The sequence below is a fragment of the Peromyscus eremicus genome, chromosome X, assembly GCF_949786415.1.
Source record: "Peromyscus eremicus chromosome X, PerEre_H2_v1, whole genome shotgun sequence".
NCBI lineage: Eukaryota > Metazoa > Chordata > Mammalia > Rodentia > Cricetidae > Peromyscus > Peromyscus eremicus.
Window position 1 is genome coordinate 133,202,125 of NC_081439.1, and position 19,310 is coordinate 133,221,434.

The following is a 19,310-nucleotide window of genomic DNA, read 5'->3' on the forward strand; positions in this document are numbered from 1 at the left end:
CACAGCTAACCATTGTTGGATTTGTTGGACTGCAGTTTTAAGTCATTCCAATAAATTCCCTTTATATATAAATTTATATATTCATTCCATAAGTTCCGTGACTCTAGAGAACCCTGACTAATACACTGGGTATGATGGCATTCACTTTTCATCATAATATTCAAGAGGCAGAGACAGGAGGATCTCTGTGAGTCTAGGGTCAGACAAGTCTACCTAGTGAGTTTCAGGTCAGCCAAGGTGTGGTTGTTTGAATAAAAATGGCCACCATAGTCCCACAGGGAGTGGAACTATTAGGAGGTGTGGCCTTGTTGGGGTAGGTGTGGCTTTGTTGGAGGAAGTATATCACTACAGGCTGGGCTTTGAGGTTTTAAAAGACCATGCCAAGCTCAGTGTCTCTCTCTTTGCCTGTGGATCAGTATATAGCTTTCAGCTAACTCTCCAGCACCATGCCTGCCATGCCTACTGCTATGTATGATGATATTGGACTAAACCTGTATAAGAAAGCTCCCCCTCAGTTAAATGCTTTCTTTTATAAAAGTTGCTTTGGTCATGGTGTCTCTTCACAGCAATAAAACACTGACTAAGACACAAGGCTACATTGTGAGATACTGTCTCAAAGAAACAAAGAAAAGGAAAAAGGAAATGATCTCAAAGGTTATTCAATGTACATGGTTAAGTAACCTATGGTCCCAACAATTCATGTAATAGAATATCATGTAGTCATTCTTTTTTGTTGTTTTGTTTTTTGAGATAGAGCCTATGTTACCTTGGCTATCCTTAAATTCTCTACATAGACCAGGTTGAATGCAAACTCATAGAGATCCACCTGCCTCTGTCTCTGCCTCCTGAGTGTGGGAGTGGGAGTTGGGGGAGGATTAAAGGCATATGCAACCATGCCCAGACACATAGTCCTTCTTTCTTACTTAGGAAGTGTTTGAATGATGTAAAATGTTTATTGCATAATACATAATTAAAAAGAGACAGAATTACATATATTGCATATGGTATAATTTCTAATATATAAAGATAAAAATCAGGCAACAGATAAGGAATATACTTTAAAATGATAATTATAGGATTATACTCAACTTAACTTTTATGTACTTTAATTTTTTTCAGATGGTAGAACACATTATTTTTCCCACTGGTGTATATTAATTTTCCCATTGGTGTATATTCATTGTACATAGTACTGTGTTACACAAGGGTATTTTCATACATGTACATAATGCAGTTTGAACATATTCATCACACAGTCCTCTACCTTCTCCTTTTCCTCCTCTCTCTCATTAGTTATTTTTGTTCCCATAGACCAGGTGTGTTCAGCCTTTTCACACTACGACATGATGTTATCTACTAACATTCACAATGAAGAATTGTACAACTTAATTTCAAAAAAAAATGCAAAAAAAACCCTCCATAATGTTTTAAGTAAATTTGTGATTTTGTTTTAGGACACACATATCTATATTTGGTTGCATGTAGTTTGCAGGCTGTAGGTTGGACCTAGAGTAGTGGTTCTCACCTTTTCTAATGCTTTGATCCTTTAATATAGTTCCTCATGCTGTGGTGACCCCAAACCATAAAATTATTTTTGTTGCTATTTCATAACTCTAATCTTGCTATAGTTATGAACTGTAATGTAAATATCTGTGTTTTCTGATAGTCTTAGGTGACCCTGTGAAAGAGTCATTATACTCCCCCAAGAGGTCTTGACCCACAGGTTGAGTACCACTGGCCTAGCCTGTCTAACTTTCATGCCATATGTTCATATATTATTTTTATAATCAGAAGCAAACTAAATATATAGAATTTTTGTAATTCCATTGTCCTTAACTTACCATAATATTATCTTCAACTTCTGCTCTTATATATGGCCCCAACAACCCCAAATGTTCATTTAGTTCTCCCCGGTACAAGGGTTGACTAAAGGAGCCATCAGTAAATTCCTGAAAAACTACTTTCTTGAACTGAGGTGCATTGCCACTTTGATCCCTGGAGAAAAAGCAGAAGAAAAGCAGTACTTTGATAGACGCATGAGGAAGGATGCTTCACACTTTTGCTTTTCCTGTATTTGAGATATGCTTAATAAAATTGATGATAGATGGTAAATGCAATGGTGTAGGGAGGAAAGAAAGAGGGATGAAAGATAATTTTCAGGAGTGAAGGATGTGGCTCAATTGGTAGAGTGCTTACCTAGCATGCCGGGAGCCCTGGGTTCCATTTCCGGTACAGCATAAACTGGGTATGGTGGCTGTAACTCCAGCACCCAGAAGGCTGAAGCAGAAGAATCACTACAAGCTTGAACTACACAGCAAATTTGAGAATAGCCTTAGGTACCTAAGCACCTTTTACTAGAAAAAAAATAACCTTCAGGTTTCTAGTTTGAACAAGTAAGTGTATGGTGATGCAGTTTTTCAAGATAGATAGTGCTTGAGGGGTAGGTTTTGGTTTTGGTTATACACAACACTATGTGCACTGAATTGGCAAATGCCAAATATCTACAAGTCAGCAGTTCACAAAAATTTATGTACTTATTTTATTAGATAGCTAAGAAATAATTTGCATGGTTGTAGTGGTTTGAAAGAAAATGGCCCCTAAAGGGAGTGGCACTATTAGGAAGTGTGGCCTTGTTGGAGTAGATGTGCCCTTATTGGAGAAAGTGTGTCACTGTTGGGGTGGGCTTTGAGATCTATGCTTAAGCTACACCCAGTGTTACAGTTCACTTCCTGCTGCCTGCTGATCAAGATGTAGAACTGTCAGTTCCTTCTCCAGCACCTTGCTTGCCTGTATGCCACCATGCTCCCTGCCATGATAATAGACTAAACTTCTGAAACTGTAAGCTAGCCTCAATTAAATGTTTTCCTTTACAAAGTTGCCATGGTCATGGTGCCTTTTCACAGCAATTGAAACTCTAGCCAAAATAACGGTTAATCACTCCATCTCCTTTGAAATATTCTCTTAGGACTTTATTTATTTGTTTGTTTATTTATTTAAATTCCCTAAAAGCAGAGTTTTTGTCTATTTTGTCTACTGCTTCATTCCCAGTAGTTGGAACAGTATCTAATACAAGGCACATATTCACAATTTATTATGGAATGTTGAATAAATGTAGGCCTTAAAAACACCCTAAATGTAAGAGATCCAAGTTTCTATTCTTTGGATCTCTTTTAAAAATTTAAAAATAACAGTTTAAAGTTCTGAACTGAAACACACACATAAATGTCTTTCATTGAGAAATGCAGACATCTCCCAGAAAACTATATATCCCTTTCTACTCATACCCTGCTATCTCTCCACTAAAGGTAACCACTCTTCTGATGTTTATAACAATATTATTTCTTTGCTTTTCTATAAATGTATCTCTTCTAACCATATTTTCTTAAAAATTGTTCAGTTTTGCTTGTTTTTTTTAACTATATAATGTGCAACAGTATACATATCCTTGGTTTTTTCTTTCACTAAGCATTATAATTGAGACATTCATCTATGTTGTAATTATAGCTTATGTATTCTGTTATTCACTGTTGTATTCCATTAGATTAACATACTCCAATTACGGGCATATGAGTTACTATTAAATTTGGGACTTGCAAATAGTCCTGCTATGAACCTTCAGGTATATGTCTTTGGTGAACAAATACATGTATTTCCTTTGGTCACACATGCAGGAATTGAATTGCTGACAGGCATATTTTAGGCTTTGTAGATACTGCTACACTGCTTTCTAAATCAGCTGTTTTATTTTCCATTTTTAACAACAATAAAATGTAGGAGTTCCACTTGCTTCAAATCTTCACAAACACTTGACCACACTTTTACATTTCGTTCATTCTGGTGGTGGCACCATAGTGTCTCATTGTGGTTTTATTTTACATTTCCATGATCAATAAGGTGGTGTGTTTTTCCATTCTATAGTTAATATCCTCATTCTCTTTGGCATACTTTTTAATGCAAAACATCAAGTTCATAATTTTATTCATTTTAATTATTTTTAAAGATTTCTTTATATTTATGTGCGTATATATCCATGTGTGTATGTTACATGTATATCAGTGTCAATGGAGGTCAGAAGAGAGTGTCAGAACTCCTGAAACTGGAGTCACAGGCAGTTGTGAGCTGCCATTTGGGTCATGGGAACCAAACTCAGGTCCTCTGCAAAAGCAGCAAGTGCTCTTAAGTGCTGAGCCATCTCTCCAGCTCCAAGTTCATAATTTTAAAGCAGTGAAATGGATATTACATTGGATAATTCTTCATGTATCTTGAGTTAATCATTTTTATTTTCCCACCCTGAGATTAATAAATCCTGTTTTCTTTTTTCTTAGATGTTTGTGGCTTTATCTATTCATCTAATGGCTTTGCTCCAAGTGCTTGTTGAGGTAGAATTTTTCCTTATTGACTCTGATGGAAGTAAGTTCATTCAGGTCATTTTTCAGTTTTTGTGATAGTACTTCATTCTGTAAACTTCCATTTAGATTAACTGCAGGCTTATATCCATCTAGAAAGGCAAGTCTATTTTATTCTTAAGGCTATGTAATAGTTCTTCTGAACCAGCTCATGGAGATATAGAGACAGACAGTAATCAGTTTAGTATGCAGGTGGGGTGTGGAGAACTTAGTCCACCCCCATGAGACATCATCAAGTCTCAGCCTGATGGAGCAGCCTGTGATTTTCTTGTTATTATGTAGTGTTTTCTAATCTGATTTTATCCCCAGTCATCCTCACCTTTCCATTTCACTATATTTTTTAACTTGTCTAATATTTGAGTACATTTCAAAAATTTGTTTTATGAAAACATACTATAATGAACAAAATCCTCTGATGGATCAGATCTGAATATGAGGGAAAAGAGGAGTCAGGAATTACTTCAAAATTTGAGGTCTAAATAAATGAAATGAAGGAATGGCCATTAATAACATGATTAGGAGCTGGCTAGATGGCTCAGCAATTTAGAATACTTGTTGTTCTTGCAGAGGACCCAAGTTTGAGTCTCTTCCCTAGCACAACCTCCTTTGGCTCTACTAAAATCAAATGATTCATTTTTCTTTTGGATTTCCCATATTTTAGAAAACATCCCTACCTACATCTTCAACTTCTTTACCACACACTTCACTTCTCCCACTTTCAGAGATCTTTCAAGAAAAGATTCCTCTTGCAGCTCATAGGTTTGATGGACGATGATGACTTAAAAAAAAAACCAAACATTTTGGCACCTAGTAATGCGAAGGGTCACAACAGCATAGAAAAAGCCCCAACAGATACAAACCTATTTTGTAGAACATGAGGAGATGTACTCATCCCATAGTCCCAGAGCCGCTCCACAGCTGCAATAAAATAGTGCCGTGTCTTCTGTTGAAAGCTGCGGGGATCCTGCTTTATATTTTCACCATAAATGTCAAAATCCTCATTTGTTTCAACAGTGATCGAATCATCATAGTCAGTTGCTTCTTGTTCTGACTGAAGAGCATTAAGTTCCCTTTGATGGCGTTTCAAGTGTGGTGGATTTTGAGAGCACAACCTTTGAGTCTGACCTTGCTTTACCCAAGAGGCTTCTCTTTGGGGCCAATTTTGTTTCTCATTTCCCACTACTGAATGATTATTTTCATGAGGGTTCAGAGACAAAATCATGTCCTCTCTCTTAGTGGATGTAATTTCTGGTGACTTCTCTTTGGGTTTCCACTTATCTTTTGGTATCTGTGCAGCATGATGGCCCAGCAGTTTAGAGAGAATCTTTTCAGAGCTCTCTCTTGTTCCTTTCAGTCTTTCCCCATGTCTCTTTGCTTTATTGGATTTAATAGGCCCATGTGTTTTCTGAAGAAAGATCTGTTTCATGAGATCCAGGTGTCCAGGAGATTCATGGCTAGTTCTTGTAGGTAAAAGTTCTTTCTCATGAATGGAAACTTTCTTATACGTGACTGAGTTTGTATTACTTATTCCTGGGGAGGCAAATTTTCTTTGATCTATGATCATCTCCCATGGTAGGGTGGCTAAAAAAGAGTTATTTCTTTTGGTTTCTTTTAAGAAATGACTGCTTTCTTGAATTCTAGAACTTTTTGTCTTAAAGTCGTAAGTGTAGGATGATGCTAGAACATGAAAAAATTTGCCTTGGAATGGGATCCTCTTGAGATCTGTTGGTGGAAATGCTGATGTTTTTACAATGTGTGATCCAGAATTATTTGTCTGAGTGGTGCTTTTAATCATAGAAGAATCTGATAAGGGAGATCTAATAATGGACTTTTCCCCTTCCTTGCTGTCTTCTATCTGTATAATGATACTCTGTGTCAAATAGTTCATGGTTTGAGGCCATTGAGTTGAGGCATTATTTACAATTTGCTGCTTGTCAAGCTCTGTTTCTTTTAGTGGGAGTCTGAATTGTCCCAAAGCTCGTTTACTACGTCGAGTAATATTATTCTTTTGGCTTGGATAGTTCTTTACCATTTCTTTGGTTTTATTTACCAAACCTTCTGAATTTATTGCCCCATCCTCCTCTTTTTTAAAGAAATGGGCCATGTGACTCTCTACTGTATTTGTTGAGTTGTTTATTGAGCTGATGTCTTGAAGTACTGAAGTATTTCTAGTATCTAGATAGAAAATGTCTTTCAGGAAGTTCTTAGAGCCAGTTGCTATGTGCACCTGAGGCAAAACTACTTTCTCTTTGATTGATGTTTCTTTCTCTATCTCTTCCTGAATATCTTTTTCTTGATTGTACATATTTTCTTGTACATTAGCCAAGGTGGTAAGAAATATGCTCATGTTGCTTGGAAAAAACCTGTGTTTGAGTCCTGTGTCCTTTGTGAATTCATCCTGTTCTACTATCACTTTATTCTTCTCTGACAAGAAATTCTGATTTTTCACAGACTTTTCTAAAATTAAATATACTAATTGCTTTGGACTGGGCCCTTGCTTAGAGTTCAAGGAGTTGTTTCCATTGGTCTGTTTCATCCAATTTGCTGATTCTGGCAAGAACAGCATTTTGAAAAATGGCATGATTGTATTTTCTGTATCTTGGGGAACAGGATCCTCATCTTTTTTAAGAAATATTTCTTTAGTTTTTGATGAGTCAGCTCCATTCAGCATATAGTTCAGTCTCAAATATGTAGTATTTTTGCCTGAAAGTGTGCTATCATGAATCAAAGATGTTAATTCTTGAATTTCACTATTGATTTTTAATACAGTATCTTGCAAGTTTGCTGTAATATTCTCACTTGATGTTGGGCTGTCAATGTGAGCTTTTCTATTAGTTGTTGAATGATTATATGTCTTGTTTGTTTTCATCAAAGAGATATTATCTTTCAATAAAGTATTACCTTTGTGTAACAAAGCAATTCCATAAAATCTCTTCTCTTTGAGTAATCTATCATTCTCCATTGATGATATATTATCTCCTAGTGAATTTTCTTGATTATTCATTAAAGTTGTATCCAACAAGTTGGAATCACTATTTCCTTCACTAATGTTCAGAGGTACATGAGACCCAATAAGGAGACATAATTTTTTACTAAATGCAGTGGTGCCTAATTTACTAATAAAGTGAACTGGCATATCTGGAGATCCTGAATAATCTGTCTTTTCAGAAATTGCTGTCAAATTGTCTGACAGAATTGTTGTGGTCATTAGATTATTTGGCAAACTAGAAACTTGCAAATCAAGTTTCTTCCACTTTACTTCTATAATTGTCTCCAAATTTTTATTTGATCTTAACTGGAGGCCTGACTCAGGAGTAAATACTATTTTGCCATTTCGATGGATTTCTGGCCTGACTTGGACAACTTTAGTTGGGCCTTCGTTGTTGTATATTGCATCAAGTGAATGATCATCAGAAATAGCCTCATAGATGGCTTGTTGGTCATCTGATAAGGATAAGCCATGTGGAGTAGGTTGACTCTGTTCCAAGAGCATCAATAAGTCACTAGAGGAGACACTTTGTACTTTAAGCATCTCTGCTGTCTCTCCAAACTGAGGCTCAATCTTCTCTATATAATTTTCTAGAATTGTGGTGGCTTTGAATTTCTTTTTCCTAGTGTTAGGATGATTTGAATTCTGGAAAAAGCTTCTGGGTGCAATGACATTGTTGTCATTCACCAACTGTGTTGGAATATCTTCATATATTTCTCCATAATAATCACTAGTGCTCTTGTCACAACTAGAAACTTTCAGCAAGGCTGTCATACCTCTCTCCCGAAAGTCAGAATTATGACATCCTAAGACCCACAGACCTGAAAATGAGAAAGAATAAAACCATGGTTACTCATAACCCAGGTTCTAGGGAAGTTCTGTATCAGGGGTTCTCTCTTATTCTTAGACAAATGAAGAAATGCTAGTCCCAACTATTACATCATAGGTTATTTGGTCAAATTCTCAACATATAAAATAATTCCACAATGGTGGTAAAATTCACTATTGCGTTGCTGCTACTGTGCTATGGATGTTTCTGATCACAAGAAAGGGATATTGAGGGTCATTGAGAGAGCTCAGTGGGTAAAAGTGCTTGCTGCCAAGCCTGATGACCTGAATGCAATCCTTAGAATCCACATAGTAAAAGGACAGAATTGAGTCCTGTGGTTGTCCTCTTACCTCTACACTTGTGCTATGGCATATGTGCCCAAACACATACACACACAGTAAAGTAATAAATGTAATAAAAATATTTGCAATGTTCAATTATGTAACATTTAACTATTTCTAATGTAGATATTCTCAAGAAGTGATTATAGAGTTTTTTTCCCAACAAAATAGTGGAGTACTGATCAGTTATAGAAACCAGGAACAAGGTTTTAATTCTGAGGTGGAGAAAAGTCCCAAGCTGATAATTCAGACTCGGGTCTAGAAAGAATGAGCCCAGAGTTGAGGACATTCAGAATATAATACATTATGCTTTCACTCTCTACGGTGTGTGTTTATGTGTGCATGCATATGACATGATGTATGTTTGTAGGTCAGAGAACAACCTTGGGTGTCAATACATGCCTTGCCTCCCACCTTGTTTTAGAAAGGGTCTGCCTGTTTTCCTTTGCATAGGCCAGGCTAGATGACCTGCTTCTGAGGATTCTCCTGTCTTGAATTCCTACCTTGTTGTAGGAGCACTGGGATTATGGACATGCCTGGCTTTTCCCATGGGTTCTTTCTGGTGATCTATGACAAGTACTTTAATCACAGATCTATCTCCCTGGTCCAAAGTATCTATTATTTAAAATACTGGATTGATATGTAAGAACTAATTATAATGTTCTCTTTCATTTATATTTAGTCATATTTGTAATGCAAGAAGATGGCTATATTACAAAAGTTCAGGTAACGTACTTTAACTAAAGACAAAAGTCTCTTCCTCTCTTCCCATTTCTCTCTTATTTTGGGACTGTGCCTATGTAAGCCCTGGCTGATCTGAAACTCAATGTGTAAACCAGGCTGTCCTCAAACCCAGAAATCTGACCCCCTCTGTCTCCTGAATGCGGATTTAAAGGAAGGCAGTAACATACTCCACCCTTAACCAAAGTATCTCTGGATTAGTATCCTAAATCCACGTTTAAAAAAACCTTGCATGTCTGTGATCTCAGAGAGTTGGGATGCAGAGACAAGCAGATCCCTAGTTAATTCATGAACTCCAAGTTCAATAAGAGGTTATGTCTCAAAAAAACAAGGTGGAATTGAGAAGGAAAACCTTATTGGATCTGGAAGACTTATTCTTTGACTAAGAGTATTCATCTAATAGTGGTTTTATAACTGGCTTGGAATAAACTTTGTGAACCAGATACAAAAACTGAATATTATGAGTATTATATGAAATGAAATAAATTTTATAAGTTAACTAAACTGGAAAACTAGGAGGGGAATGCTGTGGGATGTTCTGTATGGCAAATGTGTTGCTAATTAGTCAATAAATAAAACACTGATTGGCCATTGGCTAGGCAGGAAGTGTAGGCGGGACAAGGAGGAGAATAAAGCTGGGAAGTGGAAGGCTGAGTCAGAGAGACACTGCCAGCCACCACGATGACAAACAGCATGTGAAGATGCCGGTAAGCCACGAGCCATGTGGCAAGGTATAGATTAATGGAAATGGATTAATTTAAGCTGTAAGAACAGTTAGCAAGAAGCCTGCCATGGCCATACAGTTTGTAACCAATATAAATCTCTGTGTTTACTTGGTTGGGTCTGAGCGGCTGTGGGACTGGCAGGTGAGAGAGATTTGTCCTGACTGTGGGGCAGGCAGGAAAACTCAAGCTACAAATGGCGTCCAACGTGGTGGCAAGAGTTTCCACCTAAAAACTGAGAAAAAAGATTCTAAAATGGAGCTAAAAACAGCTTCCAAATTGTCTCTCTCAAATGAGCGGCAGCTGCCGGTTTGAGCTGCTGGTTTGAGCTACTGGTGGGTTCCTAGCGTTCGCGCTCGACCTGCCATATGGCGGGAATGAGGCCTCTGCAAGTGGCACATTAAGCTGCGTGGTGGATTTAGCCTTTATTAGTACAAAACAAAAAAAGAGGTTTCTGGGCTACACGCTGTTTGGATAAAAGCATAGACCCACGATAGCTCCCAGAGCTGTCGGTAAAGAACCACCGCCATGTTGGGAAGCTAAGGTGGGTGGAGCCAGCAGCCACAGCTGCTGCAGTTTAAAGCAATAGATTCACAATAAGACAGATTCAAATGTAATAGTTTACAATGTGTGTAAAATATACATAGGCTTGAAAGAGACAAAAAAGGCGATATATACAGTTATATAAACAAATACATAGTTTTAAAAAATAAAGTCTTTAAAGAGACAGTAAAATTAATATAGAAAATAAGCCACGTAAAGATGAATATTACACAGAGAATCTGGATTGTGTTGTCTTTGGGATTTTTAACTGCAGAAAAACATTTGATTGTAAAAGCTGTTGAGTTATGCCAAAATGTATATTTTAAAGATACCTTGACTTCAAAATTTGGATATAAGAATGTGTTGCCTTGGAAAGGAGTCTCTGCTTTTGTTCCCACAGAAAGCCAAAGGCTATGAATTTGTTCAAGATTAAGATACATCACATTTGACCAGCCAAGACCCCCTGAAAGGTCTCCGATGACACCATGGGATGACACCATGGCCCAGATGATCCAACATCCAGAATGGTTTGAAGGCAACTGGCTCAGACGACATACCCTCATGGACTATTCCATAATCCTAAAATTTTCTTTGTGTCCCCATAAGATACAGCGCCCCCCTCCAGCAGGAAATAGTAAGAGAAGCTACGCCCAAATTCCCAAATTATATGTAATTTTACTTTGTTAAGGTTAAAACCTTCCTTTTTGAAAAAAAAAAAAGGGAAGTGCTGTGGGATGTTCTGTATGGCAAATGTGTTGCTAATTAGTCAATAAATAAAACACTGATTGGCCATTGGCTAGGCAGGAAGTGTAGGCGGGACAAGGAGGAGAATAAAGCTGGGAAGTGGAAGGCTGAGTCAGAGAGACACTGCCAGCCGCCACCATGACAACCAGCATGTGAAGATGCCGGTAAGCCACGAGCCATGTGGCAAGGTATAGATTAATGGAAATGGATTAATTTAAGCTGTAAGAACAGTTAGCAAGAAGCCTGCCATGGCCATACAGTTTGTAACCAATATAAGTCTCTGTGTTTACTTGGTCGGGTCTGAGCGGCTGTGGGACTGGCAGGTGAGAGAGATTTGTCCTGACTGTGGGGCAAGCAGGAAAACTCAAGCTATAGGGGAAACAGTAAAAACCAATAAAACAAACAAAAACAATATACATATAGATAACTATAACTCTACAAGGAGAAGAGGATCAGAAAAAGTACTTTAAAGAGATAGACAAGTATTTCTCAAAATTGATGAGACACCAAATTACATAATGAGGTAAGAGAACATCACACAAAATAAACTAACCCCCCCTCCTCTCTCTCTTTTTCCCTCCCTCTCTCCCTCCCTCCTTCTCCAAGCATAGAAACATAATATTCAAACTATTGAAAATGAAAATAATGAAATGCTTGAAGGTGTACAGATTAAAATAGGGAGCCTAAAAAGGTATCAGTAAATGAGGAGAACCAAAGATAGTGTTTTCTTGGAAGCCAGAAGAAAACAGTATTTCAGGAGCAAAGTAACCAACTTCATGGTTGGTACTGGAAGATCTACTAAGTCAAGTTTTAGAAATGATTGGCAAGCTAGAGCCCACTGATACCATTTAGCAAACATACTTAAAATTATGACTCATGACAGATAAAGAAGTCTTTTTTATTTATTTATTTTTTACAGGAAAGGCTGCTTTGCTGCTTTTCTTTGTTTTTCAATGTTAAGAATTGAATACAGTAGCTGTAGTAGGCAAGCACTGTATCACTAAGCAACAATACTGAGTTGGTACTGTCATATATTACCAATGCCTACAGTGCCCGGCATATAGAAGATCCTTAATAAATGTTTTAAAAGAATGAATGAAATGTACATTTGAAAGTATTATACATAAAGATTATATGCAAAGGTACATATAGCAGTATTATTTATACATACTAATTAAACTTAGAAGAAATATCTTATGTTTATGTGGTTGTCTTTATTGTCAATATCTCAACCATGTTCTAAGCTCTTTGTTCCTCATTAAAATACTTTCCAGTCACCAAAGTCACATATCAAAGTCACTTGAAATATTTACTGTCTGTCCAAATACAAGGCAAAAGAACAATGAAACATTCACAGTTTTTAGTGAAATGATAATATAAATAGCTAACCTGGGTTTTCCATCGACATAAAGACAGTTTCTCCTGAGAACGGAAACAGGGTAAGTGTATCTTCATAGACCATTTTGTGTTTGAAGGTATATCCAGAGAAGAAGATAGATAAGAAGTCTGTCTGTGCTCCAACACTGAGAATGTACCAGTAGGCCACCTCATGCAAACAAACTGACAACTGCAAGCTACCAAAAACATAGCCATTAATGCCTACAAAAGAAATGGGGAACAAGAGATTCAGCTATATCTGGATTTATTATTTTGGATTATAATAGTTAGGATACAATTAGAAAATTATTATATGTTATGCTCATTACCTTACCACAGAAAAGAATCATCAATCAGGCAGACTGTTAATATTTAATCACCCAACTCCAATCCCAAAGTAAGGAAAGAGTCAGAGTCACATAAAGAGAGATTTGGATGTACACTATGGAAAGTTTGATGAGGAACAAAGCATTTTCCTACAAATTATTAGTTGCAATGAAAAAAAGTAACTTATATAGATAAACTCAAAACAAATGATCAATGTTAGCATTGTATAATGCTCCAGATTCAAATAAACAAAAGACTAAATACTTGTACTAGGTCTCTGTACCATATGAAGAAAATGCAGTGGCAGTCACAACTAAAATATAGACACCATAATGTATTATATCAGTGTGAAGTGTCCAGAATTTCATGATACTGGTTATCACAACACATATCTTTATTCAAAAGAAATATATGATGAATTATTAAAAACAATAGGGGATGATACCTCCAACCTATTCTCAAGTGGAAAATAATTAGTAAGAGTAGAGTGCTGCCGGGCATTGGTGGCGCACGCCTTTAATCCCAGCACTCGGGAGGCAGAGCCAGGCGGATCTCTGTGAGTTCGAGGCCAGCCTGGACTACCAAGTGAATTCCAGGAAAGGTGCAAAGCTACACAGAAAAACCCTGTCTCCAAAAAACCAAACAAAACAAAACAAAACAAAACAAAAGAGTAGAGTGCCAACTCCAGAGAATTGTTCTCAGACCTCCACAAATGTACTGTGGAATCATCATGCCAGCACACATTCATTCTCCCTGTCTCTGTCACTTTCTTTCTTTCCTTTCTCTCATACACACATACACACGAAATAAAATTTAAAATGAATCCTTTTTAAAGATTTTTATTTTTAACTATATTTGTGTGGGAGTGTATGTGTGCACAATGTGTACATGATTGCAGCTGCCTGAAGAGGAAGTCAGATTCTCTGGAGCTGGAATTACAGGCAGTTGTGAGCTGCCCAATGTGGGTGCTAAGACTCAAACTCTTGGGTCCTCTGAAAGCAGAACACCATCTTAACTGTTGAGCAATTGTTTTTGTTAGCTTTAATTGTCAACCTGACAAAATCTATAGTCATCCAAGAGGAGAATCCTCAATTGAGGAATTGCCTAGATCAGGTTGGTTTGTGGGTGTGATGGCTATTCTTGCTTGTCAACTTGACTACATCTGGAATTAACTAAAACCCAGGAGGCTGGATACACCTGTAAGGGATTTTTTCTTAAAGTATTTGAAATGGGAAGACCCACTTTTAATCCAGATCTTCTGAGGTATCTTTTGAAATGTGAAGATCTACCTTTAATTTGGGCCACACCTTCTGTTGGCAGCCTATATAAAGGACATGGAAAAAGGAAGCTCTTCACTGGCATCAGAGCCTACTTCTTTGGGATTGTGGTATATACTGAAGACCAGATGAGACATCTAGCTTTATGGACTGAACAACTACTAGATTCTTAGACCTTCCCTTGGTAGACAGCCATTGTTTGACTAGCTGGACCACAGCCTGTAAGCCATTCTAATAAATCCCCTTTCTATTTATAGATTCATTCAATAAGTTCTGTTCTTGTAGAGAACCCCAACTAATACAGTGGGCATATCTGTGAGGGATTATTTTGATTATTAATTTATGTAAGAGGGTCCATTTCACTGTAGGCAGCATGATTCCTCAAGTAGGCAGTCCTAGGATATATAAAAAGCTGGCTATGCATGAGCCAGAGAGTGAGCCAGTGAGGGAGCCAGCAGGCAATGTTCCCCCATGGTTTTTGTCTTCAGGTTCCTCTTTGACTTCCATCAGTGGTGGACTGTGGCCTGGAATGTAAGCCAAATAAACCCTATTCTCTCCAAGTTTCTTTTGGTCCGATTGTTTTATCATAGCCACAATATAAAACTAGAATAGCCATCTCTTCAGGTCCCTTAAATGCATTATTAATGTAAGCAAATACATCAAACAAATACAAAGTTCAGAAACTGACACAGATATAAGTAGAAATTAAATATATATGAAAAGGGTAGCATCTCAGAAAATGGGTAAAATAATGACCTAGTTGGTAAATGATTATGGAAAATACAACTGTCCATTTGGAAAAATACATTCCACATCATTTTTCATCACTTACAAAAGTAGCTTTCACATGGATTAATACATGTCCTTTGTGAACTACGAACAACTGGAGGTGGGGAAATGTTACAACATTAGCCTTCCAGAGATAACAATATACTATAGAGTAGGAGTCTGAAGCCACACAAACATATTTCTTCACAGCTCTCAAGGAGATATATATATATATATATATATATATATATATATATATATATATACATACATACAGAGAGAGAGAGAGAGAGAGAGAGAGAGATTCATTCTATAATCCAAGAACCCTAATACACCAGTTTTACTTTTTTTATGTAACCATCTCTCTCTCTTGTTTTAAACATTGTCTCTATTAAAATAATATACTTTCACTGTCCAGACAGGTGCTTACCCTAATATTTGAAATAAGCTGTAGTAGGAAATAGAGAAGTGATGGATAGAAAAATAAAATCATAGATATCTAGTTTATACTACACTAAGGAAATAAATAAAATGCAATGTTCTGTCAGGTGGGAAAAAAATCAACAACAAAATCATGACCTTGGAGTGAAGAGGAAGAAAAAAATTACATGTCATCTAAATTAAATACTATGAATCAGACTCTTGACAAAATAATCCATGTCTCTGAGTATATAAAAAATGTAAATGCAATTGAAGGGACTATAAAATGTGGTGCTATATTGTTTGTAACTAATAAATAAAACTTGCATGGATCAGAGGACAGAGCCAGCCACAGAGGTCAGGCAGTGGTGGTGTACACCTTTAATCCTAATCTCAGGAGACAGAGATCCATCTGGATCTCTGTGAATTCAAAGCCACCCTTGACTACACGAGATTGACTCAGTCTAGGAGAGAAACAGAGCTAGGCAGTGGTGGCATACACATTTAATTCCAGCACTTAGGATCACACACCTTTAATCCCAGCACTAGGAAAGTTGAGACAGAAAGTGATATGGCTGGGCAGAGAAAGAAATATAAGGTGGGAGGAGGCAGGAACTCACACTTTTTTCAGGCAGAGGAGTTGGTGAGGCAATAGGTGGTGGCTGTGGCTTGCTCTACTTCTCTGATTTTTCAGCTTTCACCCTGATATCTGGTTCCAAGTTTTTATTATAAGACCATTTAGGATTCGTGCAACATCAAGCACCAAAAGTTTTAGAAGAAGGGATAATAAAGTACTATGGCTCTAGAATATAATAGGCAACTATTACCAGAAATTCAAATTAAATGTGAGGCACAGCTCAACTTGAAGCTAAGGACTGACATTAGGAGATAAGGGGCATAGAATTCTGATAGAAGGCACATAGTGGAAGGTGAGTATAACCTACAACATAACTTTTAAAGGTTCTGTTCTTAGGCAGCTTTTCCAAGTTTTGGTTAGGAATTATAGTTACATTATATGAAATAGACAGGGTGATATGTGCTTATTCCATCCCAATGGGAATCAGGACTTCAAAAGCATATATTTAAAAATTTAATATGTAAGGTAGTCTTCAAAAGAACTATTAGTGTTACCTACTAGTACTGTATGGCAGTCCCCTTTTACCCATACCCACTAGTAATAATGGTCTCCTAATTTTGCAGTTTGATAGGTATGCCATGTTATCTGTCTCACTGATGGAATATTTTCCTAGTAGTATAGTAAGATTAAATCTGTACTATGTTTTAGCTATTCAGATATGTATTTATATATAAAAATACACATGAATAATTTATATGCTGAATTGTGTTCCCCCAATTTTCATGTTGATGCTTGAAATTCCAATACTTCCAAATGTGACTGTATTTGGAAATAGGTCTTTAAAGAGAAAATTAGTTCAAATAAGGTTATTAGTGTAGATCTTAAGTTCTTTATAAGAAGAGATGGATACAATACAGAAAGACAGGTACAGAGAGAAGATCATGCAAGGGTATAGGGACAAGACAACATTTAAAAGCTAAAGAGAGACTGAAGAAGAAACTAAGTCTTCTGACACTTTGATCTCAGAAAGTGAGGAGATAAATCTAACATTATGGAAAGGCTAATACCATGTATGTAGTATATGATTATATAATAATAAGAAAATATTTTGGGTCCCCAGGAACCACCACCCAACTCTGCCCCAGTTGCTGGGCAGCAGGGAAAGGTCCTGTGGGAAGCCTCCCCCACTGAAACCCCCCATCTGACCCTGCAATCTACAAGTTCCACACCCCACCCTGATAACCACTTGCCTGTGATCCCAGTAACTTCCTGAGGCATGGAAACCAAACTGCCAGCTCTCATTGGACCAAGAGGTGAGTGACTCGTCTCACACCCAGAGAGTCCTGCCCCTGGGACCCAGGACCTGGGACACAGCCTGTCTCTGGGAACCCCTACCCAACTCCGCCCAGTTGCCAGCCAGCAGGGAAAACTCCTAGGGAAGGCCCCCCCCACCAAAAGCCCCATTGGACCCTGCAATCTGCAAGTTCCACACCCTGCCCCGATACCCACCCGCCTGTGACCCCAGTAACTTCCTGAGGTATGGTAACCAAACCACCAGCTCTCATTGGACCAAGAGTAACTTCCTGAGGCATGGAAACCAAACCTCCAGCTCTCATTGGAACAAGAGCTCACCTTGGACCAAGAGTAATTTCTGGAGACAGGGAATTCACCAGCCCTCATTGGACCAAGAGTGGCTTTCTGAGATGTAAAATCTACCAACTCTCATTGGACCAAGAGAGGCTTCCTGAGACACAGAATCTGTTAGCTCTGACTGGACCAAGAGCCCTGATAAGGCCAGGAGCGGCTCCGTGATTCAAAGAATCAATTAGCTTGGGTTAGGCCAAGAGCAGCTCCCTGAGATACAGAATCTGCCAGCTCTAATTAGATCAAGAGCCCAGATTGGACCCAGAGAGGCCCCCTGAGACACAGACAAAACAAGCACAGAGTGGACCAATAGCAACTCGCTCACACAGGCACCTCTTATACCTATTAGAGGAGGAGATGGGCAGACATCAAGGCAAAAATACATAGAACAACAAGAAGAGCAATATGGTGTCACCAGAACCTAGCCCTCCTTCAACAGCAAGACCTGAACATCACAAGGTAGAAGAAGCAGAAAAAAGCAACCTTAAAAATAGCTTCATGAGGATGCTAGAGGCCTTTCAAGAAAAAATAAAAAATAAAATTGAGGAAAAGACAAACAAAATATTGGAAGAAATCAATAAATAAATTGAGGAAAAGACAAATAAAATTGGAAGAAATCAATAAACCCCTTAAAGAAAGCCAAGAAAATCATGAAAAAGCAATTAAACATGTGAAGGAAACAGTTCAAGACCAGAAAAGGGAAATAGAAACAATGAAGAAGACACAAACAGAGGGAATGCTGGAAATAGAAAATCTGAGTAAATGAACAGGAAACAGATGCAAGCATAACCAACAGAATTCAAGAGATGGAAGAGAGAATCTCTGGTGTAGAGGATACAATAGAGGAAACAGTTTCATCAGTCAAAGAAAATACCAAAGCCAAAAAAGTCATAACACAAAATGTCTAGGAAATCTGGGATACCATTAAAAAGCCAAACCTAAGAATAATAGGGATAGAAGAAGGAGAAGAATGCCAACTCAAAGGCACAGAAAATATATTCAACAAGATCATAGAAGAAGACTTCCCAACTTAAAGAAGGAAATATCTATGAAGATACAAGAAGCTTACAGAACACCAAATGGACTAGACCCCCCAAAAAAGTCCCCTTGCCACATAATAATTAAACAACTAAACCTACAGAATAAAGAAAGAATATTAAGAGCAGCAAAGGAAAAAGGCCAAGTGACTTATAAAGGCAGACCCATCAGAATAACACCTGACTTCTCAATGGAGACTTTGAAAGCCAGAAGGACCTGGACAGATGTAATGCAGACACTAAGAGACCATGGATGCCAGCCTAGACTAATATACCCAGCAAAACTTTCAATCACCATAGATGGAGTGAACAAGGCATTCCAAGACAAAACCAGATTTAAACAATACCTATCTATAAATCCAGCCCTACAGAAAGCACTAGAAGGAAAATTCCAACCTAAGGAAGTCAGATACACCCATGAAAACACAGGGAAAAGATAACTCCACAGCAGTAAATCCCAAAGAAGGGAAATATACACACACTATCACCAAAAGATAACAGGAATGAATAACCACTGGTCATTAATATCCCCTAATATCAGTGGACTTAACTCACCTATAAAAAGACA

General features: G+C 37.6%; 1 protein-coding gene across 1 annotated transcript in view; it reads right to left on the bottom strand.

Moving 5' to 3' along the window:
* The window catches only part of F8 (coagulation factor VIII), a 149,690-nt gene that overhangs the window by 77,040 nt on the left and 53,340 nt on the right, over positions 1–19,310 (bottom strand). Inside the window, exons 12-14 of the mRNA XM_059251568.1 lie at positions 12,705–12,914; positions 5,267–8,216; positions 1,842–1,995 (exon numbers count right to left, since the gene is read on the bottom strand). Of these exons, the coding sequence (XP_059107551.1) occupies positions 1,842–1,995; positions 5,267–8,216; positions 12,705–12,914 (3,314 nt within the window). The remainder of the gene's footprint in view (positions 1–1,841; positions 1,996–5,266; positions 8,217–12,704; positions 12,915–19,310) is intronic.